Below are 26,018 nucleotides of genomic sequence, written 5' to 3' on the forward strand. Positions count from 1 at the left end.
AAAATCTGTAACCAAGAAACTCTATGGATTCTTGGTAGAATTAACATTTGAGTAGATGCAGAGTCAGGCCACAGTCCACTAGTAGTGGAAGGGTGGCCCTCAGCCTCACATGATGCTTTTGAAGGCTTTCCAAGAAGATCAGTATATTGTCACTTATGTTGACCACTCCGATTAGCCTGGATAGGATCTCTCTAATTGTATTTTGGAACACCTCTGCAGCCGACAAGATGCCAAAATGTAATCTCTTATATTATCTGATGCACACGTGCATGGAAAACGTGTGATGGATTAGCTGGCTGGGTGAGGCTCCAGCTGATGGTATCCTGCATTTAGATCCAGCTTCGAAAAACATTTTGCGCCATTCAGGTCTGCCACAATTTGGTCCCTGGTGGGCATGATGTGGCATTCTCATCGAATCACCTGACTCAGAAATCTCATATCCACACATAGTAAGATTGTTCCTGGCTTTTCTAGTTTAGGAACGATGACTAGCGGGACACCTATGGTGCGGGGCCCGTCACTTTCTCTATGAATCCTTTCTGCTCCAGGTCCTGCAATTCTTGCTCCTGACAAGGTGGCTGATCAGACGCACCTTTAGGGAGCGCCATCTCCCAAACGCATTATCATTATTCATCCTGCTGCCGATCGCTCTCCTCGACACCTGATACAGAGAAGCTGTGCCGCCAGAAACAGAGTGCAGTTTTGGTGAGCTAGGAGCATGCATACAGTAGTTTGCCTGGGTAACACAACAAGTGACCAGCATGTGACTACACCCTGCTGGGCACCTACAGGGAGCTCCCTAAAGCTGCGTCTGATCAGCCACCTTATCAGGCCAGCCCAGGTATGATACACATTGGAGGATGGCTATATCGTTACTGTTAAAATATTTGCATTGTACTTGTTGGTACTGAAAAACAATAACATAATATCTTATATAAAAAAAAAAGCTTGCTGCATTTTGAGAAAGTTCAGCCTCGAGCTGGGCATATGTTCGGGTTCTTGTGTTCCAGACCACAGCGGCCGCATCCGCAACCCTATTGCCTGGGTGTGCTTACTAGGCGAGGGGATGCTGGGTGTTTCTGCATCTCATTGACCCTTTCTTTCTTGATGCTGGCCCTCTTCTGGGGCCCACTTGCAGCCACGCATTTGATTAGGGCTGCTTCCATACCTTCGGCTCTTGTACTTGACAGTTCATGGTACCAGATCAAGATCAGTATGTCATCCAGGGAAATGTCTGGCTGCTGTAGGATTAGCCGCCAGATCATAGATGACTTACACCCCTGTATTATCTGGGTACAAATCTCTTCCTGTTGGTTGATGTACTACATGTACCTTTGTGCAGGTGTCTTTGCTGTCCTTCTTGTTGTTATTTTTTTGGGCAAACTCTGATAGGGCTTTCTGTAAGCCCTGAAGGTTAAAGACAGCCAGGTGATTTTTAGGCGCATGTGTGGTGCATAAGACCTCTTCCGGCTTCCTGACATGTAGCTTGGCTTGTGGTGGTGATTACGGGCCGCTAGGCAGTGCTGCAGGCACCCTATGAAGTGTGCAGAGCAGTGTGCAGGTTTCAGGAAGTGCACTGAGGGGAACAGCATACGCAGCTGCAGCGTGGAGAATGCAGGGCCGCTATAGGATTGCAGCAGGACCCACCAACCAGGAAGGGCCTTTCCCTGCAGAACCCTTGGCACGCTGCACTGGACAGCGATGTGTTTTCTTAAGTGGCAGCCACGGGCAGGCAGATTGATGAGATGCACACTGGGTGGTGTGATGACAAAAGCCAGTAGTTTAATGGGGCATTGCCGCTAGTCGCCAGTGTTGCGACCACAACCTTGTGGACATGCAATGGCGCAGCTACAATTACTAACGCAGGACACAGCACACTGTACACAGTTGCATGGATTGTTGCAAATGGCCATGACCGACCACATGCTCCTTTATTTATCTCATCGGGCCATGCCCGGCCCTCAGAGTGAGAAACTGCAACATAGTATAGTAGAGGCCAGGAGAACTCTACAAATTTCAGCCTATGGTTGCAGATAGGGTCCAACAGCACTCTTTTTGGGGGCCCGGAACGTGTTTTCACTAATCACACTTTGATCCTGCACAAGACAGAGAAAATACAAAAGTGAAAAGATTGAAAAAATAGTGACTAAGAAAGAGCAGAGTCAAAAGAAGTTAAAAGAGTGAGATAGAAGAGCAGGGAGTGTCTGTTGGTGGATGAAAGAGGCATTTGGTGGAATCAAGGTGATGCAGTCTTATTATTCTGTATGTCAACATTCGAACGTGTCAGCCTCAAGCTTTTGTTTTTTTGTTTTCTTTGTCCTCATATCACCTCAAATAAGCACCCTCTTGATCCCATTTACCCCGTGTGCTCATATCAGAGTTGAGTTTCAGTCAGGCTCATGACCCTAGGCACCAAAACGGGCACCACACAGCCAAACTGATCAAGAATTATAATCATTGGACTCAGTAATCTTCAATCAATTTCCAACAAGTTCCAAAATGCCCCACTTTCAACCTTGCTCGTGCTCTGATTAATCTTGTTGTCCAGTCCCCTGAAGTGTCTCACTGAATTCCACCATTTCCGCCAGGTTAAAGGGGTGGATTGAATCCACACTTTACAGATCTCCCTTCCTTGCCAAGAGAAACAAGTAGAATATTAGCAGACTTTGTAATCTTGAGAGGCCCCTTAATCCAGACCCTCACTGTTCCACCCCAAACATAATCAAAGTAGGTCTTACCTCCACATCCCGACCCAAGATGCCTGAGATTGTTTTACCCACATCGATCCTAAACCTTACCAGAACAGGGCAGCTAGCGAACATATGGACATCATCCGTCTCTATGTCTCTGCAGCATTTACATTTAGATTCCCCAGCTTCTCTAACTCCTCTTATCTTGGCCAGCTTTGCCGGGGTCCAGTATCCTGTGTGTAAGGTGAAGAAATGTTTTCTTGTTAATGCAGCAGATTTAATCACAAGATAAAACATGCTCATAAATACTTGCCATAACTCTTTCAACTCTATGCTTGGCAAGTAAGCATCCCAGACCAGGTAATGGGGCCTCATACTTTCTTCCACGGCTGCTAGAAGTGCAAGAGTCCAGATTTCCTCAGGGGTTTTGCCACTCTGATTCACAAACGCTCCGGGTTCCTGGTGAGTCCTACACTGGTGACAACTGGTGCAGAATCCTCAGGAGCAATCTAACCCCATACCATATTTTAGCTGCAGCCTTCAACACTTCAAACACACTTTTAAAAAAATAAGTAGGGGCCCCAAATTTATACAAGAAGCCATCTTCAGACAAATTATTCAACATGGAAATGTACATAAGGCCTACTGATGATTTATTGGGCAAAGAAGGAGCAGTCTGTTATTCTTCAATTGATACGCCCAACAGTACAGTTAAAAATCTGAAAGTCCTAATCCACCCTTCTCTACTTTCCTCCTTAGCTTCATCCAGGAGAGCCTAGCCCACTTACTAGCCCTTTGACTAGTAAAGGAAGGATGTAACTCTCCCCTGTATCCTCTTGAGAGATTTCCTACTGAAATCTAATGGGACATTAACAAATAAATGTGAACGTTTAGGTAGAATTGACATTTTTTTTTTTAATCTGTTTTATTATGTTCAGTCTGAGAAAATACAGGTGTGTCACCAAATATAAACATTTACATACTTATTTTGTGTACCGGGTATAAATACACTTGCATGTTTTTTGCACACACAGCAATGTGATTGCTATTATAAATTCAACTGAATTTACTTAAAAGTAACAAAGATGATTATAGAAAAATAAAGTAGAATTGACATTTAACCAGATCTATTCGGCCATGCAGGGTAAGGGGGGGATTCTGAAAACTCCTTAGAGTTTCATCTACCTCCTTATAAACTCTCTCCATATTTGCAGATGGGACCCTCTCCAGATTATGCAATATCGTTAGCTCCAAATATCTTAATTCTTTTGTAGTTTCAGCATCCTTGTAATCCTGATTCCATATCACTATCTCTGTTTTAGTTTCACTGATTTCATAACCAGACAACTTCCCAAAGAACCTCACCTCTGCCATCCAACATGGAATGGCAGTCTCAACATTTGAAGTGAATAGAATCAAGTTGTCTGCATGCAGAGCAATCTTTTTGGAGAAGGTTTTAACCACAAATGGCATTATTTCCTTATTTAGCCTCACACTTTGTGCTAAAGGCTCAATGTACAGATCAAAAAGAATGGGAGACAAAGGACAACCCTGTATGGTCCCCTTACCAATCATCATCAGCGAAGTAAGACTACCATTAACTAGCACCAGGGCACACCGTGCAGTGTAGATCTTACACAGTACATTCCGGATTTCATTCCCTATTCTAAAATTCTTCAATATCCCCCCTAAATATTTCCAGTTGACACGGTCAAAAGCTTTGGCCGCATCAAGGGTTACAAGTAATCTTGCTGCAGGAAACTCATTTATTGAGGTCACAGTGCAGGAATCTTTTTGTAAAACAAAAGTGGATTGAGAGAATCATAGCCACAGACCAGCAACAATGTACTAAAGGAGTACCCATTCTAATCAAGGGTGATGCAGGGGTTGAAGTGGTAAAATATAAGGCTGATGAGAGATGGTGCTGGATAGTAGCCGAGATTACGGTCTGGCAGAACCGGTACATGTTAGCTGGGTATTGTGGCCCAAATATAGATTATGTTTCATCAGTGTCCACCCGTTTTACTCCAGTTTGGTGGAATTTAAAGCCCTTATTATCTTAGGCAGGGATTTCAACATTTTGCTGTTATTTCCTGGTAAGTCAGCTATCCCCACGTCTCCTGTCCCTTTGCTTATCTCCTCAACACTCTACTGCCTTGAATCGGTGTGTTCCTCCCTTAGGGCCTAATTTACAAACATTTGGGGTAGGGAAACACTGCAGGCCTTTCAGCTGCGCTGTCCTACGCCAAATCGAAAGGACAGGAATGCACCATATTTAAGAGAAGCAGTGCATCCCTGTCCTTTCAGTCAGTGCCGGTGCAGAAATTGGTGCCTAGCACCAATGTAGGCACCGGGTGTCTGCATTGTTGGCATGATTGTTTTTGTGCAGGAAGGTACACCTTCTTGCACAAAAACAATCAAGGCGTTTTCCTCTTTCTGTGTATGCTGCAGTATGCAGCACACATAGAAAGAGGGAAATATGAGGAGAAATAAAGTTATTTCGTCTAGTTACGCTTTCCCTGGGGAGGCGACAGTTTTGATGCATTCCCAGGTTTACAGATTACCCATGGATTTTGCTTGGGAAAACCCTCCACAGCGCCTATGGAGTGCCTCCTTGACATAGAGTATGGCAACGCAGCACTTTGCACTGCCTTGTTTTGCTCCATATCTATGAGGCCATGCAAAGCCACGCAGGGTGGCTTTGCGTCACCTCATACATATGATTGAGAGGCCTGTGCTTTCACAGTGTCATAAAAAGTGATGCTCAGCGACGCAGGCCTCTAGTAAATGAGGCCTTAGGTTTGTGGTAGCTTTTTCCACCGGAGAACTAGTACCACATGGAGTTCCTTCTATCTTCCTGTCATTTGACAGATGTATTTAGCAAAGAACTCTTTACTCTTTTCTGGCAGCGGGCCTCATAGATAAGGTTTTCACCGCTTTGGGCAGACTGATATACAACCTTGACAATTTGTTTAGGTTTTGCCTCGGAAAATTCTATCATTTGGGCACATGTATGTCTTCTGCTTCACTGGTTGTAGAAATTCCACAGTTTTTTTCCCTTTTAAGTTCTCAGACAGGGTGCCAGGGATGTGTCACCTGTCTGTTTCCACCTAGGAATAGCCACTTTACTAGTGAAAATTGCATGAAATTCCACCAGTTTCACTGGAGAATGTTAGAATTTTTATTACCATATGTGGGAGATGGGACTGTGCCACCAAAATGACAGTATTTCTGCAAAACACCTGCGTATCTAGTTTTCTCAAAATGCTGCAGGATGGATTTCCCAACACGTTAGGGACACCATAACACCACTGGATTAACTTTCCATGTAGGTGTTTGGTGGACCAGCCCCCCATTGATAGCATAGCTTCTCTGCTACCATTTCTGGTGGAATTGCCACTATACATTGTAGACCCAGCTCTTTAGCCAGAAGGGCTCTGCTGGCTGTTAGTCTTCCTGCAGAGGAACACCTAACAGAGCATTCTTGCCAGTGGATAGCGATTCCGTCAATGTTTAGTGTAATCACTGATACCGCCCTCCCTCAAACCTGGACATTGTACCCACTGAGCCACTTAAGCAGCTGTCAAGTCCCGAAGACGAAAGAAACACTGGGAGGCGGCCATGCCCTTGAGCAAATCTCACCTTTCCTCAGAGGCTCAATGCAGTCGTAACTCTAAGCATTTAAATATGGCAACCCCCACAACTCAGTATGTCACTTCTTAGGGCCTTCCCTGGCTTCGCTAGTGCCGCTCTTCACTCTGTAGCTCTATTGGCCCAAGTGTCCTAGGGTCATGCCACACCCACACCAGCTTTGTGTACTTCTTAGCTATACCTAGGCTTTTTCCATGTCACGCTTCATGCGTGTGATTGCACAGTAAACCTGGGATCCTTCCAGTATCAACAGTGGCGTACCTGAGGAGAGAGGCTATGAGGTAAATCATGCAATGAATTCATCGTTCCCTCTGGTTGTGTCAGTGCAACGAGGGCAAGGAGAGCTTTGTATGTGATCCGTGGCTTGTTCCGCTGTTAGCTACCACCCCCAAGTGCTGCTGGGCACCACCCTGAATTATGCTCTTTATTCTGACGGGTTTGAGTTGTCCTTGTTACCAATCCTTCAAATTATGCCTAGAGTGGGCTCTAGATCCACCAATAGAAGTAGTACTTTCATACCTCATGCTTTTGGCTATTTCGTGCATCATTCCACCTTCGAGAAAGTGTTTCTGTAGGATGCATGAAGGACTCTTTTACTTCTGAAAAGAAAACTGAATTATAACACTGCTTGCAACATTCATTTCTTTAGCTCCCATATGGTATAGTTTTCCAGCAGTTGCCAGCCACTGGGTAGGTGTAATCTCATTAACAGCATTTGTGCAGTTAAAAAGCATTAGTGAATGCCTATGTCTACGTGTGCTGGCACCTTAAAACCAGACCTATTGGCGTTGTCAATGCTTTTTTGTGTTTTCTCATGTCACATTTTTTCAGGCAGGCAAAAAAATGTTAAAGACAAAGCTGTGAAACGTTTAGATTACAGGTAACAAAAAATCACCAATTAGCAACACTAAACAGATTATTATATAGAGTTAAAAACGTGTAAGCCTATGCTTGGGAGAGTGTGATAATTCAAGGCTGAGTGGCTGATACCGCCTACCATATTAGAGAAACCTAGAAAATGCTGCCACCATAGCTTGAGAGTGGCTTAGTTAATGAAAACTCCCTCTTGTAAACACTGCTGCAAATGCTACACGAGGTCATCTTAATCGAGCTGGAATATTTTCTCTTGACTTATTTTCTGCTCTTTCTCACCCCATTGCACTTTCTCTTTATTTTTTTTATTGCAAATCATTTTTTTTTTTTTTTTTTTTTTTTAATTGAGAGCAATAAGAAAGGGATAACAGGATGCAAATGAGTGTGTGATCGATTCAACCATGATAAGACTTAAGCGTTTTTTGAGGAGCATCCTAGCGAAGTGAGACAACTCTTGCATATCAGGTAGCCAGAGGTTAACAATAACAGGATGTTCATCATGTACAACTGCGAGAAACTCAGTGGGTGATGAATGAATGAGTCAATATCGACAAAACATATTAGCGCAAAGAGTAAGTACATCCAATATGTAACAGCATCGTATGTGAGTACAAATGTTAAAGAGGAAGAGGATCAGCGCTGGCTCAAGAATAAAAGCTGTGTGTTAATGTCCAGTCTGAGAAAGGATCCTGTTGAGAACAAGCATTTGTACTGCAATGGGTCTCGCGTTTGCTCGAGTTAGAGCTATTAGCGTTGTAAATTCCTAACTTGACTTTTCTTGCCACATTGCTACATTGAAATTGTAAAGTAAAGCAGTTAACATAGGCAAGTCAATTCAAAGCCCCACGGCCGCCATGTGCATGAGCGTAAAGGAGAGACACAAAAGGAAAAATAAGTTTTCTCGCAGTCAAACATATCGGCAAACGTGCAATTATCTGTGTAAGAGGGTCGGTCCACAAGGCGGTAACAAAACCGCCCAAAGGCGAGACAAACGTAAAGCATTTACCAATGTCATCAAAGGATTTTTGAAAGGCAAGACCACATACGAGTGAAAGTAATGGGCGTGAGGTGGGCGTGGTTAAAAGCCCACATAGATACTAACACATCGGAAAAGCAGCACTTGTGCGCTGCTATGCTCGACCTAGAAACTGAATAAAAGAAAAAGGAGATAGAAAGAGTTCAGGACACAGCGAAGAGGGCTTTGGAGGCATAGGCATACAGACATATATGCCTAATGAAGATGGATGCTATATTATATGCAGAGGTTCCAGCAAGTTGATTAGCGAAAATAATTTAAAAACTCATCCGTAAATCAAAATCAGGCTTTCTCAAGAGCAGGCTAGGCAGTGACAATATCCACACATTTTGTCATATTGAGAAGTCTCGCCTCTCCCAATCTGAAGTCGTAGCTATTGCTCTGACACAGAGAAGGTTTTCGACAGAGGCTTGGCCTTACCCGGAATCTATCCTGTGACATGGCTATGGTCCTATATATTCTCTTTTTATTTATTCTCTTTCTTATATGTTGCTTACACAATAACATTTCTCCTGTTAACACAACAAAGTACACATTTTTGTGTACATTATAAGTGTGTATCTATACTATTTTGAAGTACATACTGCCTTATTTACATTTGCAGTATGACAAATTGAATAGTTGTAAGAGCCCCAATAAGACATCTGTTTTCCAAACAAGCACTGGCAAAGCCTATAGATATGGCATTTACTGCGAGCCTTTTAGCTTTGGCAGTGTTTCTTTTGTCATGGTGTTTGTAAAACTTTATTGTAGGTGAAGCTGCTGGGGCCTCATCAATCCCAAAAAATTGACTAAAAGCACAAATATGTTTTTCTCTCAAAAAGTTCACATTGGAATAGTAGCCCTTAGCACTTAAAGAAGCAACTGTGTGTGTAGGTGAGCTCCTTATGAAAGGGTAGAATTCAGTCACTCATGGTGAAGTTAACCTATGACTGAAGTGGGTTGACCTATTACCCCATGCTGTATTCTGTAGTGGGTTGAATAAAAATGTGAATGGCACAATAACAGACCAATGGATGAAGCGGTATGATGGAAAACTCCTGTAAGTATATTATATATATTTTCTTAGTAAAATCCAATGGTCTTGGCTAATGAGAGACCTAATCAGAGTCCTGCCTTAGTATTAGAATTTCCATCCCTGTCACGTGGGCCATTGGAGACTAGATAGACACAACGGTATGGTAAATGATGGAATGCAGCCATCTATGGGCAATGAAAGTAAGATGGCATAATTGTTATTTCAGGTCTGTGTGCCAGCGGTATTGTCCTTATAATTAATTAAGCTACCTAACCTCGCTAGTTTACATGTACAGGCGATATGGAATGCTCCTTTCAAGGTAAAATAGTATTAAATGCTGAGCAGCTGCCATGGAAGTCATTAATGCTTTGTAATGAATGGATCACAAAGATGGCAGATTATTTTATTTTACTATCGTTTTCCAGTAAAAGACCGTTTGTTTGGTTGCTCCTAATGTTAGTCCTGTTTAACAAATCGGTTAGAAACTTTTACGCATACGATTGATCCTGAAAATGTTATGCAGGTTTGTTAAGTTGGAAGGTTTTAGTGAGTTAAGAGTTGGACCTGAGTATCTCTCCATCACTGTTACGAAAAGTTCTCTCTTTATACTTTCACTGCGTAGATCAATTGCTAGAAAGTTGAAGTATGTAATTTTGTAAAAAGAGAATATCATATGCTATGACCAGAAGACCCTTTGCAAAACCGTATGTGAGGCAGTTGAGGTGGGCAGAAAAAGTTTAGGTTGAAATAACGTAAGAAGGCTGAAGTTACGCAGAAGCAAATGTAAATTATTAAATTCGCTTCCACAATTTAAAACATGTTCCACTGTTTGCTCCTTGGGTGCCTCTTCTTCAATTGTGGGAATGCGCGAGATGGTTTACCTATAAAGGAGGGAATGCTTGTGCAGGGGATGAACACAGGTAGAAGTAGATAAGAAGAAATGTTTTCACTAGCTGGGAACAGTCATTGCATTTATATGTTGAGAAGCCTATGATAGAGTCCCCGAAGGGCTTAAAAATAGAGATCTTCGAAGTAGCAGCCAAAAATGACCTTAGTTAGGGAGCGCCAGTCCTTTCAGAAAACTGTGTCGATGGCACTTTCTCCACATAATGTGTGATATTCCTTCACCCAGATAAAATGATTCCAATATGATTTTAACTTCTACGGAAGTGAATTTGGGACCATCAAATGAAGTGGATGAAGTGAAAATAATAAACGGGGTAGAATCATAGTTTTATAAATGGTAATAATAACCATTATTCTGAGATAGAGTTTATCCCACTGTGAGCTGTCTGATTGTAGTTGGTGGAATATTGTTAGGTAATTATGCTCGATTTAATCTCGAAATTTGGTAGTTACCACCCAGGTTTTTTTTAAAATAAATGTACAATTTCCTCAATGATTATGTCTTACCTTGACGCACATAATCCAGTTCCGGGAGTACATAGATGCAAAAACTTGTTAATTAATTTTCAAAAAAGTGGTGTCCGATAATAACCTTTCTTCATGTCATAAACGTGTATCTACTAGGCAAAGGAGGAAAAAAGTTGTGAAAAGCCTAAGGGCACATGCGGAACTCGCAGAAAATCGATTTATCTGATGAGATGTCAAGCGACTATATACTCTAATTTATAGGATGCCAGTATTGAGTTCAGGACTGCATAAATAGTGTAGGCCATGCTGTCGGCTGGGAAATCTACTTACAATCATGTTCTTAGGTACTGTGACATCAGGACTAGGCATGGGTGAAAATATTTTGTGAAACATCCAGAATATACCCTTTTAATTTAACTATAAAATTAAATAGTGCTATAAAAATACCCTAATTTACTCTTCTTGCAAAACTCTTTTTTGTGGAGACCTCACTAGCGAAACAAGGTCAAGGGAGAACTGGTCGCTTTGTGTGGTTCCCCCGAGCCATGTTTCTCTAGTGAGAACCATGTGAACAGCACAAACCAAAATACTTGCTGTTTATGGGCCCGATGCGGAAAGGACGTTCACCTTTTGTTCTTCCATGGTGGGCAGAAGTGAATTTTGCAGTATTTAATCTCAATACACTTCCACAAGTTATACCTAAAAAGCTCACCCAGCAACACTCAGGACTCCCATGCTGGTCTCCTACAGCCTTCAGCAAAGTCTGCTTCTTTTTATATTGATGCTGGGTGGTTTGCATGCTTTGCGGATCACTGGTGAAACTTTGGCTCCTTACTGATTTCTTCTGTGGGTAAGAGAGAAATACATTTGTGTGCGTTATGTCCTTTCAATTAGCATCAGCTACTGATATGGAAGGAACCCCGAAACATACAACTTACTGTTCCTAAATGAGCTGAAGTAAAGACTGTGTGATACAGGCCTTACCCTGTATATTGATGCAGGGATAAATAAGCGGAATTACAGAATTCACACTAACAGAGCGAGCCTGCACAGACTCGATTTACCTGAAAACCTTGGCGAGGGCCTTACTAGACCGACTCAGATCACTTCTACTAACACTTGCTTGGAGTGGGAGACAGACTAGTCTGCTGTGGGAGGTGTTGACTTGACCATTTGACCAGGGCGGTTTTGGTGCCCCCGACCTTGAGCTCTATTGTTATTGTGCACAGGTGAAGTTTGCACATTTGTGGATCTACTTGTTCTGCACATATCTGTAAAGTAAGACACGTGCTGCCCCTGCCCTCTGAACACTGACTGCCCTGTGTGCTACAGCGAGGCGCCCGAAGGGCATTTTGGACACTGTGGCTTGTACTGTTGGAGAGTAGGATGGACTTCTACCTCTTGTCTTACTCAACAGAGCTGCAGCTTACTGAAAAACCACACCATATCTCCTTCACTTGACAAGCGTGCCTGCGAACAGTTGTATTGCATGCTGCTACTTGTAGTAGGTGACCGCTGTCCAGTGGGCTCCTTTATTTAGCTGCAGGACATTCAAATGAACACCACATGTACACTCATAGACATCTTCTTATATCATACACTGCGCAGTGTGTGTATGCACGTGCACTCCACTGTTCTCAGAGAACCTGTTGGACTTCAGGCCTTAAATCTGATCCTAACATTCCCATCTCCTAGACGACTGATTACTAGACTATACGCTAGCATGCAGGCCTGATAACTGTGCATCGGGCACATGAGGGATGGCAGCGCAAGCTCGGCACTGACATCTCAGGGCAGCAGTGGTATCCTTGCTGCTCCCACACTAATATGCTTTGCCCTAATTATCATCTATGTTTTATACACCTCAAATTCCTACACAGGTTATATCGCACACCCCTTCAGTTACACTGCATGGGCCTCAGAGAGGACACTAGGTGTGGGGAGGACAGGGCTGGATTCCTACACCTGGCCTAGCTATGCCCAAGTATAGGCGAATACTGGGGCCAGGTGTTCGGGTGATAGAAAGTATAATGGCTACTGCGATACCCTGGGTGCCCCTGGTGGCTATCCTTGGATTTGTAAAAAGACATCCCCGAGGGTGTCTGTAAGCTCACTGCATTATTTCATTTACTGGCGAAGAGGCGGGTCGCTATGCATTGTAGTCATTCTATTGTGCTCAACGTCTGTGGTTGGTTAGCCATTGTTGCCTTCTACCAAGAGCCGTTAGAGGACTACTGGTCCCTTATGCCAGCGCTCAGCACACTGAAGGATATATGGTCTCCTTCGAACTATGGGCCAGATGTAGGTAGGTTTTATTTTGCGACTTGCAATTTGCGAGTCACAGCGACTCGCAAATTGCAACTCGCAAAAGTGCATGCAGAAAGGTGTCTCAGACACCTTCTGCGACTCGCTATGGGGTTGCAAAGACCCACCTCATGAATATTAATGAGGTGGGTCGCAGTTTGCGACCCCATAGCGAGTCTAGGCACTCACAGGGATGGTGGCCTGCTGGAGACAGCAGACCACCATGTCCGTGACTGCTTTTTGAATAAAGCAGTTTTTTTTTCTTTTTGCAGCCTGTTTTCCTTAAAGGAAAACGAGCTGCAAAAAGGAAAAATTCCGAAACCATTTGGTTTCGTTTTTTTCAGAGAAGGCAGTGGTCCTTAGGACCACTGCCTTCTCTGAAAAAATATTTTTTGGGGCATTCACAAAGGGGAAGGGGTCGGATGGGGACCCCTTCCCTTTTGCGAATGAGTTACCATCCACTTCAAGTGGATGGTAACTGCGAGTTGGTTTGCGACCGCATTCGCGGTCCCAAAGCAACTCTGCATGGCGATGCAGTCGCAAATAGGAAGGTAACACCCCTTCCTATTTGCGAGTCGCAGCCTCAAATTGCGAGTCGGTACCGACTCGCAATTTGCGGCTGTGCATCGCGTTAGGCCTTTTGAGACTCGCAAACTGCGTTTTTCGCAGTTTGCGAGGCGCAAAAGGCTTGCTACATCTGGCCCTATATGTGGCAACCAGACCTGATGATCAAGAAACTGGCAAAATTTCTGAGGAAACCTCGTAATGGTGAACTTCACCTTAATATACCACACTGACAGGGAAGTGGGGGCGCACCTTTCTCCTTGCGCACAGATAAAGTATTGATGTGTGCCTCCTTACCAGAGACCTTCTGTTTGATACTACCCCTTATCCCTGCAGCTTTCGTGTATGGGTCCTGCAGCACACCTAAGCATGGCTTCTGATATGTTGTGGTAAATTCTTAATGGAGATGCCTGTGAGGATTCTATGTTTTTTTGTCTTGTACTGTACTGATAATGGCAACTAAAACAAGCACTTGCAATACAACGGGTCTCGTGTTTGCTCATGTTAGAGCTAATAGCATTGTAAACTCCTAACAGGACTTTTCACTCGTTATGAGACCTATCGGCAAAAGTGCAATTATGTACGTAACAGGAAAAAGTGCAATTAACTGTATAACAGGGTCGATATGCAAAGCGCTCAACTTCTGCCCAGCGAGCTCGCGCTGCGAAAATAGAGAAAAAGTAGTCCACAAACCGGACGGAAAACAGCGAGCCTCGTATGTTTTCTGTACTTGGTCAATGCTCTCGAGGAGGGCTAACCACCGGCAAAGGCATGACGTATGCGTGCCTTCCACTAATGAAATCAAGCAGATTCTAACAGGCAAGCCCACGAACCAATGAAAGACACTGACGTGACGTGGAGGGGGCTCTGTGCCCTTTTTAATTCCTAAAGTGTCTCGCTTAGCGAAACGCACGTGCAAGCTTTTGTCTCTCAATCTCTTTATTTCAATGTAAATATAACTATATTAGCCGTTGTCTTTACATTGGTCTGCCTGCTGTTTCCGGCAGCCTACCTGTCTTTGTGACTATCTCTGTCCATAGTGAAACCTATCACTATGTTGATTCGCTCTGCCTCTGTCCAGTTACCTTCATATCTAAATACAGTACCACAAAAGTGACAGGTGCTAATTGTTCTCCAGCACATACAAAGATCTAAATTGCTCAGCAGCCTGAAGCTTCATAGTTTGCCACCCATAAAATCAGTCAAACAAGGTGATCAGCAAAGTGTCCTCAGTCGGTACTACTCATGGCTAAAAAATGGACAAGGAGACACGAGGCTGAACATACGATAGCCAGTCTAAAAGTGTCTTCCCATCATATTCAAAAAGATTGCTTGTGGTGAAAAAATAACTTCAAACCCTCATGGATCACAGTGCTGGACAATATGAGAAAAGAAGAGAAGTGTAAGCCTAGCAGAAAGTGCTTGACAATCACTATGTGTTTATATGTTAGTGTGCTTGGGTGCATGGGTTCATGGGTTAGTGTTCACAGGTGCGCTCACATCTGCATTTGTGGATTGGTCTCTAGATGGCACTCAAAGAAGTATATACTCCAGGTTAGTGTTCTGCTTACACCATGAGTGCAAAAAATCATCCATGAGTGAATAATCATCTCATCAACAAGTCACAATTGCGTCTTTCATGACAAGGTGCAATGCCATCTACATGTGTTCTTACAAATTCCATGTCTCCATGGTCATGCTAAGAGGTGATCGTCCTGACAACAGGTGGTGACCTAGAATATGCTAGTGTACAGGGCAGTACAGTGACTATGGATGTGAGTGCTCGAAAGAGAGCTTAAGTATGTATAGACCATCACCAGAAACAAGGATATAACTTGTCTAGCTTGCACCTCACTCCGCATCAGCATGCAAGACTTACAGTAGTTAATGTTGTGTCTCCTTTCGCAAAGACATTCAGCTAAAATATTATCTGTTTGCACTAAGCATTAAAGCCAGTCACTCCCCTTCCGTGGGATGACCTGGCGTGCTATTTCATTTGAAATAATTTGAAAGTTAAAATGCTCTACATGAAGGATGAGTTTGGTTACGTCCCCTGCCAGCGGAACTGAATTTTTTCAAAGAGATCAACACAAACGTCAAGTCTTCCTCACAGAAACCTCTGCGCAGAGGTTGCGGAAATAGAGAAAAAGTAGTCCACGAATCGGACGGAAAACAGCAAGCCTCGCATGTTTTCTGTACTTGGTCGATGCGCTCGAGGAGGGCTAACCACCGGAAAAGGCATGACGTATGCGTGCCTTCCACTAATGAAATCAAGAAAATTCTAACAGGCAAGCCCACGAACCAATGAAAGACACTGATGTGATGTGGACAGGGCTCCAAGCCCTTTTTAATTCCTAAAGCGTCTCGCTTAGCAAAACGCATGCGCAAGCGCATGCGACCCAGTCTCGACCCTAAAAAGGAGGCGCACAGGCTGCATGCTATTGTGCAGGGTCTAATAGACAGCATGGGGTGCAGTGGGGGAGTGCATGAGTAAGCACAGAGTCCATGGGAAGAGCTCAGGGTGCACGGTACAGTGCAGGATCTGTGGTGCAGCACAGTGTGCAGAGGATCAGTGAATGGGTGAGCACAGGGTGCATAGAGGCACGAAAAATGCAAAGAAGGAATGGAGGGGACAAAGAGTGGAGTGCAGAATACAAATCGGGATAGGATGCAAACAGTGGACCACTGGGGGCAAGGCGGAAAGCTGGGTGCACGGGTGAGTGAAGGGTAGAATTCAAATCACCAGGGTGCAAGGACAGATGTGCAAATGGTGGCCAGGATGGTCACAATGAAAGGTGATTCATTTTTCTGTTGTACCGACAAAATAGATACAACACAGGTATCAGCAGCGGAAGCTGTTAACACAATAGGTACCACATGGTCAGCGCACGTTACCCTTCCATCACACAAAGAGCATGCACCAAGTTGACATCAGTAATGCGAGCCACCCTGAACAGATGCAACAGTGGGTGCAAAGCAAGTGTCCCAACAGTGGGTATCAACCCTCCACAGGACAGAGTAGCATCCCCCAGCAATACTGGCATCCTTAGGTTGTAAGAGCAAGAGGAAACCAACTGGGGCGGGTGCTGCAGAGGTCTTCCTGAGCCATATACAAAATAACACCGTAGGCACGACAGAAGTAAACACCAGGGCCTGGGCAGGCAGCAGCAACGCTTGGGAGCAGCGGCAAAGAAGACTAGAGGAACCACAGAAGGTGACACACTTTTGAAGCAATAACAAACCTGGTATCACTGAGCCCACCTTCGATAGAAGCTGTTCTCCGGCACCATTCACATTTCCAGATATGCTGTTGCTGCAAACCTGCCATTGCCTCACTGACATGGACAGACAGAGATAGTCATCCAGTTATGAGGGAACATCTCTTGCTTTTTCTCTGGAGCTTGGCCACGATGTAGGAACTGAAGGGTTAGATAGGCAAACAAAAGGTAGCCCTCCGGGGTAAGAACTAAGCACAGTCATTCCTGAGGGGCTCAACATAAGGGTAAAGGAGAGGTGCCAGTAGTGGGCGCCTCCTTCTAGCACAGCGGTGTGCATTTGCACAGAGAAATTCTAAGGAAGGGGCAAAGTTCCAGGCCCGGCCTTCCAAGGGGCACCCTGGTAAAGAGAACGGGTTAGTTGAAATTCCAGCTATTATAACGAGGCTCATAAAAAATAGTTTTTTTTCTAATTTGACAGTCATGCATGGTTAACAGAAACCTAGGGTCGCATTTCCTAAGGGTTTGCAAAATGCAAAGTAGCTCAGACTCTTGCAATGATATTTAAATTAAAGCGCAAAAGTTATTTTTTTGCTGGAAAGCTGTCCTTTTCTAAGCACAACTTTGCTTCAAGGGAATGTTACTTGGGTGTTACTTGGGCAGATTCGCACAAGCAAATGTGGGTAGCCATAGCCAGACTGGGCTTTTCATCAAAAATATTGTCTCTTTGAAGAAGAAATGTTTTAATTTTGGAAACATCGCATGTGTGATGCACTGCACAGCACTTATAAAATGTGTGGAATGCTTACAAATGTGTTTAGGCATAGGATTGTGTACCATAAGGGTATGCTTCCAACACAAATCCTATGTTAGATAGCACACATACCTCTCCACCAAGGTGCAAAGGATGTGTGTGGTGCTGAGCAGTCTATTTGTGTGCCAGTAATTGTGTAGTAAATGGCAGCAGCCCACTTTTATATAAAAAATGGTTTTGCACTGCTTTCCGCATGCACTGCACAGCACAGCAACTATGCTTCATCGTTATAAACATTAAATCAGTCCCTTGTTGTGCATTCTTAGTCTGCCCAGGCTTAGCCCTCACAGTCTTAGGCTGTGGGTCACATTTAAATTGGAAATGAATCTGTGTCACTGCTCTATCCTTGCTTCACCTCACTTCTACCTTCATTCTTTCTCCTAATCTCTTTCTGTCTCTACTTCCCTATGTACCTTCATTCTCTCTATCTCGGCTCTCTTTCTACTTCACCTTTGTCTATCTCACCTCTCCCTCAATATTCCCAATGTGCCCCAGACGCCTTAATTTCTGTCTACCTCTCTCATTCTCTATCTCTTGTGGTGCCTACATCTGAGTCTATCACTGATGATCCCTTCTCAACCTCAGCTTTCTCTCTACCTCATCCCTTTCTCTGTACCTCACTGCAGGATTTCTATCTGACCTGAGAATATATCTTCTCCATCTACTTTATGTCTCACACTAGCTCTTATGTATCTTTAACTCACCTCTCTAGCTCCCTCTCTCCGTCTTCACTACCTTACCTCACCCTAGCTCTCTCTCAACCCTTTCTCCACCTAACCACCCCCTTAATATTCTATCTCGTTTCCCTCTCTTCCTCACATCTCCACCTGTACCTCACCTCTGTATGCCCCACCACTCTTTCTTCTGCTACCAGAGGAAGGAAAGGACACCTTCCTGCACAAAAACAATCAATAGAGACCTTTTCCTCTTTCTATGTGTGCTGCAAAATGGTTTGTAATAATTCCCTATGTTTGTGTGTGTGCACAGACTTTCCAAGGCATTTGTGGCCTGGAAGTATAACTCTGTTTGCACTAAAAAAATATAACTGTACATACAAATAAATATTTATATGTATGCATAGCCATTTTCTGAGAGTACCAAACATGGATTTAAAATCATAATTCCCTTCATATGGGTACCTAAATGAAATGTAAGCGCTCTTTATGAATTGGGGCTTTTGATTCCTGGATCTGCAGCCAAGGTTCCCCCACATGTTTTAAGGACATGTATATACAGAGAAATTGCTATTTTGAAATCGGAGCAAGAAAGCCAGATCAGAGCTTATCTATGAGAACGTAAGGAAGTGAATATTACCAAACTTAGATTGCCTCCTTATACATGTCCTAAAATGTGAGACATAGACCAGCTGCTGACGAGGCCAGCCCTAAAAATAAAGGGGGAGGAAAGAAAACCCAGTGTGGAAGAACAGTTGACAATTGAGGAGAAATCATTGCTATCACCTTTAAAGGCGGAATATAGGGAGTGATAAAGAAATACTCTGGAGATACAACCTGGTCAACAGGGTTGAAACAATACTTGGAAAATGTGGTTCTTAATAAATTACTAAGATTGTCTTTTTGCACTATGTGTAAAATAACTAATAGAAGATCAAAATGATTTCATATCCTAGGAAAGTTGATAGTATCATTGCACTGAAGTGTGTCGACAGTTTATATTTCCCAATCTACCTGCACTGTACAATCTTACATGAAAAAGTAGCTCATTATTGTAGAGTGATGTATTATGTGAGATGTGAATGTTTTTAAAGAGAACTTTGTTTTTAATTCTGTGGTTAGGTCTTATTGTGTTTAGCATATACATGTTTCCTATTGATGAACTATATGGAAAGAAAGAAAAACATTTTAGTGTAATATTTAATAAAATGGAAACACTTTTTATATATGTGGTATCCATATTAGTTTGTTTACCTTTGGTTCAGGTAGATGGTTGAAAGCTTGGTACTCATTGAGTAAACAATACTTTGCAATTCTAGCAACACATAGGAGAACCTCGTTATTGATTCTGGAAACCATTGCCTTCAGGTAATGGCTAGCACCATACCATGTGGTATGGTGTTTAGTGAGCAAACCCATCAAGCAAGTGTGTTCTTGGATGTTACACTACTGTAAGCTAATTTCCATTCCTTGAAAAGCCATTCAGTTACTGTGTAAAGCCTTTTACTATCCTCTTGCCTGCTGTATGATGTTGCATAGGGACCTTCAAGGATTGTCTGGTTTTAAAAGTCACATCATTGTATTTTTCCTCCATAGGCTTTTGGAGCAGGGCTTCGAAGTGTCATGCTATGACAACCTCAAAACTGAAGAGATTCATGAGAAAATTCTAGATGGTATGTCCTCTTTCCTATCCATCATCCAACTCTGCAGTAAAAACTTGACATGGTCACTGCACACTGTCACTCTGCAATCTTTGTTTTAAGGCAACTTCCCTTCATATGCCAAAGTGACAAACATGGGTGTACTAAAGTTGCCATTCATAGTCCCTCCAAAAACGTGCCTGTGTTGTGTACATTTGGATTCTAAAGAATGTATTACATACATGTCTCCGAAACCACAAATTCAGTATAACTTGCAACTGGGTCTGAACATTGACAAAAGCAATGAAACATACCTTCTTTCTCAACTAAAACCAAAACACCCCCCTCTGATTTTTTAGGGACTTTTTGTTGGGAGCCGGTATCAGAAATAGTTTATGTACATTAAAAGGGCTCACATTTTCTCTTCTACATGTTACTTCCACCCTAATGATCAAGGTGTATACCATTCGTGGTTCCGGTATGCCATGGTGAACCCTCTAGTAGAATAAGGCAACTTATATCTCCTTCTGTTCGGGCTGGGTTATGTTATCACATTTGATCTGGATGGTCCGGTGCATAGCTAAACACACAACACTATGTTCTTACTCCTTAGCCTCAACTGCTGATCATTCAGATGCTGACTGCTTCCTGTGTGTTTTCCTGAGCCATGGTGAGAAGGACCATATCTATTCCTATAATGCAAAAATGGAAATTCAGGGATTGACCAGCATGTTCAAAGGAGACAAATGTCCAACCCTGGTGGGAAAACCCAAAATATTTATAATCCAGGTAAGGAAGGCAAAATCTCTTTAGTGTAAGCATAACAGTGGATTAGAAGAATCATTTCTAAATAGACATACTGCGCTGAACACAAAGTATAATTGCTGAAAAGCTATTGCTTTTGTTAAATTAATTCATTGTCAGACAGGAATACAATGGCAGGAGTCCACAGGGGCAGATGGGCATTGATAACCAATTACTTAACCTCTTACGTGCATGTGTCGGCCACTGTCCAACATCTACACTACCTCTCCAGTGCATCTGTCAGCAATTGTCCGACACTGGGGAGGTATATAACGGAGCCTCTACTGTTCTGCACCAGAGGGATTCCTTTATGTTACCTGAAATTGCTTGGAAAGAGCTTCTGAAACAGCATGAGCATTTTTTGTTTAATGACGATCAGCACTCACGCTGCACTGACTTCATTACAGTAAAGTGAAAGTATAACAAAGAAATGGACTTGTTATACTTTCACTGCATCAGTGCTTGGAGGCATATCTCAGCCCCCTGAGCTCTAATTGCTTCAGGAGAAGTATTGTTGTAAAGGAGAGAATCTCTTCTTTCAGATTCTTCCTCTACCAAGTGGACTCCAGCTTGGCGATTGCCACAAGAGAGCAAACCTCAAGCAGGGATCCACCCACTGAGCACCAGGGATTGGGCAGCGGCTCCTTATGCCAAGGCTCGTGCTCCTCCTAGCACCCATAAATATTTTAGTCTTTTTCCCCCGGGGTGCGGATGTTGGGCAGGAAGCCCACTAGACACCAAGGATTTGTTTTTAACAAAAATATAGGGGTGGGGGCTGACCATCATGGGCATGGCAATGTCCCCACCCAAAATAAATGAGGGATCAGTCTTTCTGACTCCTGGGATGGGGCGTCGCGGGGAGACAAATCGGGGTGAGTACCCCAATCTTGCCCCCCAGAGTGGGGGCAGAAAACCCAATATGGATATATTTTTAAATACAGGGGTGGAGATGCCCACCATAGGCATGGCCACGGCTCCATTCCTACCCCTACCGCCAGGACGGCAGGAAGCCCACCAGACACCTAGGATTTTATTTGGGGGGGAGCCCTCCTCCCGAGCCTGGACCCACGCTCCCCCCTACTCCAGGGTCCAATAGATTTTCTGCCTCTCCTGGGGGTGTGGGTATTTACCTCCATTTCCCCCTCAGGGGGTGGGTAGAAAGACCACTAGTCCTTCAGTGGGTAAAAAGCCCACTAAACACAGAAATTCACTAAGTCCCCACCATGCACTACTTCTGACTTCACAAATGACATCACCCATGTATGTTCCATGACATTATTTATGACATCACTGATGACATCTTAAATGATACATCAAAGGTTACAGGGGCGTTATAGTAAGGTTACATACACAAAACCTTAGAAATTCAGCAGTTATAGTTATTTCAAGTAACTATAACTCGTGCCCCCGCCATGCACAGTTTTGTCATCAATAACTTCATTGGAAATGTTGCAGTGATATTATCAATGTTGTCAAGGAAGATGTCATGAGTGATGTAATATGTGGGGTAATTAGCAGTGAATGGTGAGGGCATAAGTTATTGTTACCTTAGGACACAAATTATAGTTACTTGAGTTTCTATTGGCTGTAGCACTATTTCCTGCATCTACCAATGCTTGTTCTGCCTGTCTTTACTCTCATATGTGCCTGAGGTCCAAGTACTGTTTTCATCTGCTTTTGTGGCACTTTTGTTGTGTTTTCCCTGCCGTTTACATAATCTCCCGTGGCTGCATCAGTGCTTAATTGGTAAATAAAAAGGTGCCGGTGCCCAAAGCCCTCCTCTTAAACACGCGGCTGCTGCAATTAAATGTGCCAACACAGAGTACTGAGACTGGTGTAATCCCAAAGCAATCTCGGGCCTCTCAATCCATATAATGCCACTCCCTGCCCCTTCAGCTCACTATTGCAGCTTTCTACTTTATCCATTTGTGAAGCCTTTTCGTTTTTCCCTTCCTCCGTCTTTCCTATATGTGTCTTTTGCTCGCAGCAAATGCTTGAGGCAGAAGAATAAGTCCCGACCCTCAAATATAAGTGCTGGTGCTCAGCACCGGAAACAACAAGCACAAATTAAGCACTGGGCTGTGCCCACAACGATCACTTTGATAATTATTTTGTAGAGTCAATCGTGTCTAAAAATAGAATGTGAAAACTGTAAGAAAGGGCTGCAAATACTGGAAACCTACTACCATCAAGAGGCTATGTGCAAACACGGGTTTAGCCCTCATGGAACTGATTTTATCAGATGAAATTATTCTCAGCCCTGACAAGCTGATAAAAAAGATGTACTTCATTCTTTAGCTGTGAAAGAAAAACTGGCCTTTTTGATCCTGGATTTAAACCAGGGCAAGCTGCTTCACACGTCTAAAGCGATTCAATGTTAAATTAGCTTGAATTAGCCTCTTACTGCAACAATGGCTTACTTAGTGCTCACTGTATTCTCACAAATGAGAAATAAAGATGCCAAAACGAATCCCAAAGCTATGCTTCAAATGTGAGAACAGCTACAATAAGAACAACAATAATTCTGCAGGAAAATAGCCACCTTTGTGTTTAATCTGTCATTGCATTCACACTGAACCGAGGGGAAAAATGCAAACATCTCTTCCTGCTATAGTTAGCTCGTTGAATAACTTTTCTTCCTTAGGATCACTTGAAAAACAATCATGTGTTCTCACACTTCCCAAAAAAACATATTCAAATGTAGCACATGTACTGCCTATAATTAATTTTAAATGAGTACTAGTGCTTTTAAGAAACTCACTTTCGTGCAATAATTACTCAAAGGAAAAAGGAGAACAAATTTGGGGGCATATTTATACTTGTTTTGCATGGAATTTGCATCCCGTTTTTTACGCAAATTCGATGCAAAACTAACTACATAGACCTGTCTAGCGCCAAATTTATGGAGTTAAAGTCATTTTTTGGACCTAGAAACCTACCTCGTGTTAATGAGATGCAAGGTAGGCGTTCCCGTGCAAAAAATGACTCTATGGCCTTAGTGCCATAATTATCCCCCGTGCTAAAGTCAGGCACAAGGGAGGAGTAGTCAAATAATGGTGCAAAGCTTGCTTTGCACCATTATTTAACGCCTGAGTCAGGGCAGGCGTTAGGGGACCTGTGGGCCTATTTTCATGGTAGAACACCATGGAATAAGCCCACAGGTGCCCTCCCCAGGCCCCAGGGACACCCACACCAGAGGGACAGTGGAGGATGGGGGGACCCCATCCCAGTAAAGTATAGGTAAGTACAGGTAAGTATTTTTTTTTAGAGTGCCATTGCCTACATGGCACTGGGTGCAATGGCCATGCCCAGGAGACCTGGTCCCCTGTGCTGGCCATTGGAGCGGTGGGCATGACTCCTGTCTTTTACGAGACAGGTGTCATGTGGTATGGATGGTTTTGCATCAGAAAATGACGCTAGGTTGGTTAGAGTCATTTTTTTTACTCTAAACTGCCTAACGGCATTTTTTAGTGCAAAACCCCCTTCTCCCATACCACCAACTCCACCCGGCTCTTTTTTTTTTTTACGCTGACCTACCCTTTGCACCGGCTTGCACCATTCCATAAATATGGTGCGCGGCTGGTGCTCAGAAATGGTGCAAGCCGGTGCTAAACGTTTTGGTGCAAAACTGCGTTAGTGCAGTTTTGCACCAAAAAGTATAAATATGCCCCTTAATTTGTGTCATTGTTACTTTCTTGCAGTCCCTCTTGCACTATAGAAGAGCGCATGTGTTTGCTGTTGCTTTGTGATATATATAACACATGCTATGGTCTTGTCCATCTTTACACTCATATGGGCACAAGGTCTCAACCCGGATGGCACACTGTATGTGGGCGTCCAGCGATGCACACCTGAGAAATGTGTGTGTTGGGATTACAACGTTGTGACAAAAAACACAGGGTTACAGACAGGTTTCTTGATCCAGGTCATTTAATAGCTAAGCGGGTAACCATGTGAAAGTGGAAGTCCCGCACTCCCTTTACTTACATCGGAGCACTCGGGCCTCACCTGGGCTCAGACAGAGAGCGTCGCCCTACACAGAGCAGAGACACTGGGATTACATAAGGATCCCTTGGCTAACAACTGGGACACTATACTTATGGACTTCCATGCGGCCGCTCAACCAATGGATAATTCTTATTGATGGCTCAGTTTTATGTCCACTTGCTGGAGTAAACATTTTGGACCAAATGTCGTCCTTTCATAGCATGCCACCCTTGAAAACTCCATGGCATTCCCACACATCTTCATTCAGACTACTATATCACACACTAGGTTTTACATAGCTATTCCCTGGTTGGGTGTGGCTCAGTTCAGAATTTATCACCGTTGATGTTTCCATTATCTTTAGACATACCTGAATCAGTATTGTGACTAATGCCAGCTGCAATACACTCTGTGAACGCTTCATGATGTGATGCTATGTGCAACATCCTTGTTTTGCAGTTACTATGCACCCCACATATATTGATTTTTTTACAGATGAGCAGAAAATTTCACAACCTAGGCCCATATTTATACTTTTTTTTGCGCCACATTTGCGTCACTTTTTGATGAAAAAGCGGTGCAAACTTACAAGATAAAATCGTATTTTGTAAGTTTGCACAGCTTTTGCGTCAAAAAATTACGCAAGTGTGGCGCTAAAAAAGTATAAATATGGGCCCTAGTGCTTTATGATGAGCTATCTACCAAATATCTGTAGTGCGTTACTAAGATGTTGTTGAGCTACTGTCATATATACTGAATGTGTGGAACTATAAAAATGGTAATATACATATTTAAAGAAAAAAAGAAGAAAATGGAGGATTGCTGAAATAAAATATTTAGGCCCATATTTATACTTTTTGACGCACAACTGCGCCAACGCAGTTGTGCGTCAAACATTTTACCGCCGGCTAACGCCATTCCAACGCACCATGCGGGCGCCTTATTTATGGAATGACGTTAGCCAACGCTGCGGACTGGTCTGCGTAAAAAAAAATGACTCACACCAGGCAGCGCCGGCGTATGGGAAAATGGTGGTTGTGCGTCAAAAAATGGGGCAAGTCAGGTCTGAGGCAAAATTCAGGCCTCAAACCGGATTTGTGCCATTTTATTTTACGCCCAACCTCCATTGACATGACTCCTGTCTTAGCAAAGACAGGAGTCATGCCCCCTTGCCCAATGGCCATGCCCAGGGGACTTATGTCCCCTGGGCATGGTCATTGGGCATAGTGGCATGTAAAGGGGCCCAAATCAGGCCCCCCTATGCCACAAAAAAAAAGGAAAAAAATACTTACCCGAACTTACCTGTCCCGCCATCCTTGGGTGTCCTCCTGGGGTGGGCAAGGGTGGCAGGGGGTGTCCCTGGGGGCAGGGGAG

At 43.5% G+C, this 26,018-nt stretch overlaps 1 protein-coding gene across 1 annotated transcript in view; it reads left to right on the forward strand.

The window, feature by feature from the left end:
• The window catches only part of LOC138301053 (caspase-6-like), a 130,990-nt gene that overhangs the window by 80,785 nt on the left and 24,187 nt on the right, over positions 1 to 26,018 (forward strand). The window contains exons 5-6 of the mRNA XM_069241101.1: positions 19,810 to 19,886; positions 20,467 to 20,642. Coding sequence (XP_069097202.1) covers positions 19,810 to 19,886; positions 20,467 to 20,642 — 253 coding nt within the window. The remainder of the gene's footprint in view (positions 1 to 19,809; positions 19,887 to 20,466; positions 20,643 to 26,018) is intronic.

The sequence above is a fragment of the Pleurodeles waltl genome, chromosome 1_2 (assembly GCF_031143425.1).
Source record: "Pleurodeles waltl isolate 20211129_DDA chromosome 1_2, aPleWal1.hap1.20221129, whole genome shotgun sequence".
Lineage (NCBI taxonomy): Eukaryota > Metazoa > Chordata > Amphibia > Caudata > Salamandridae > Pleurodeles > Pleurodeles waltl.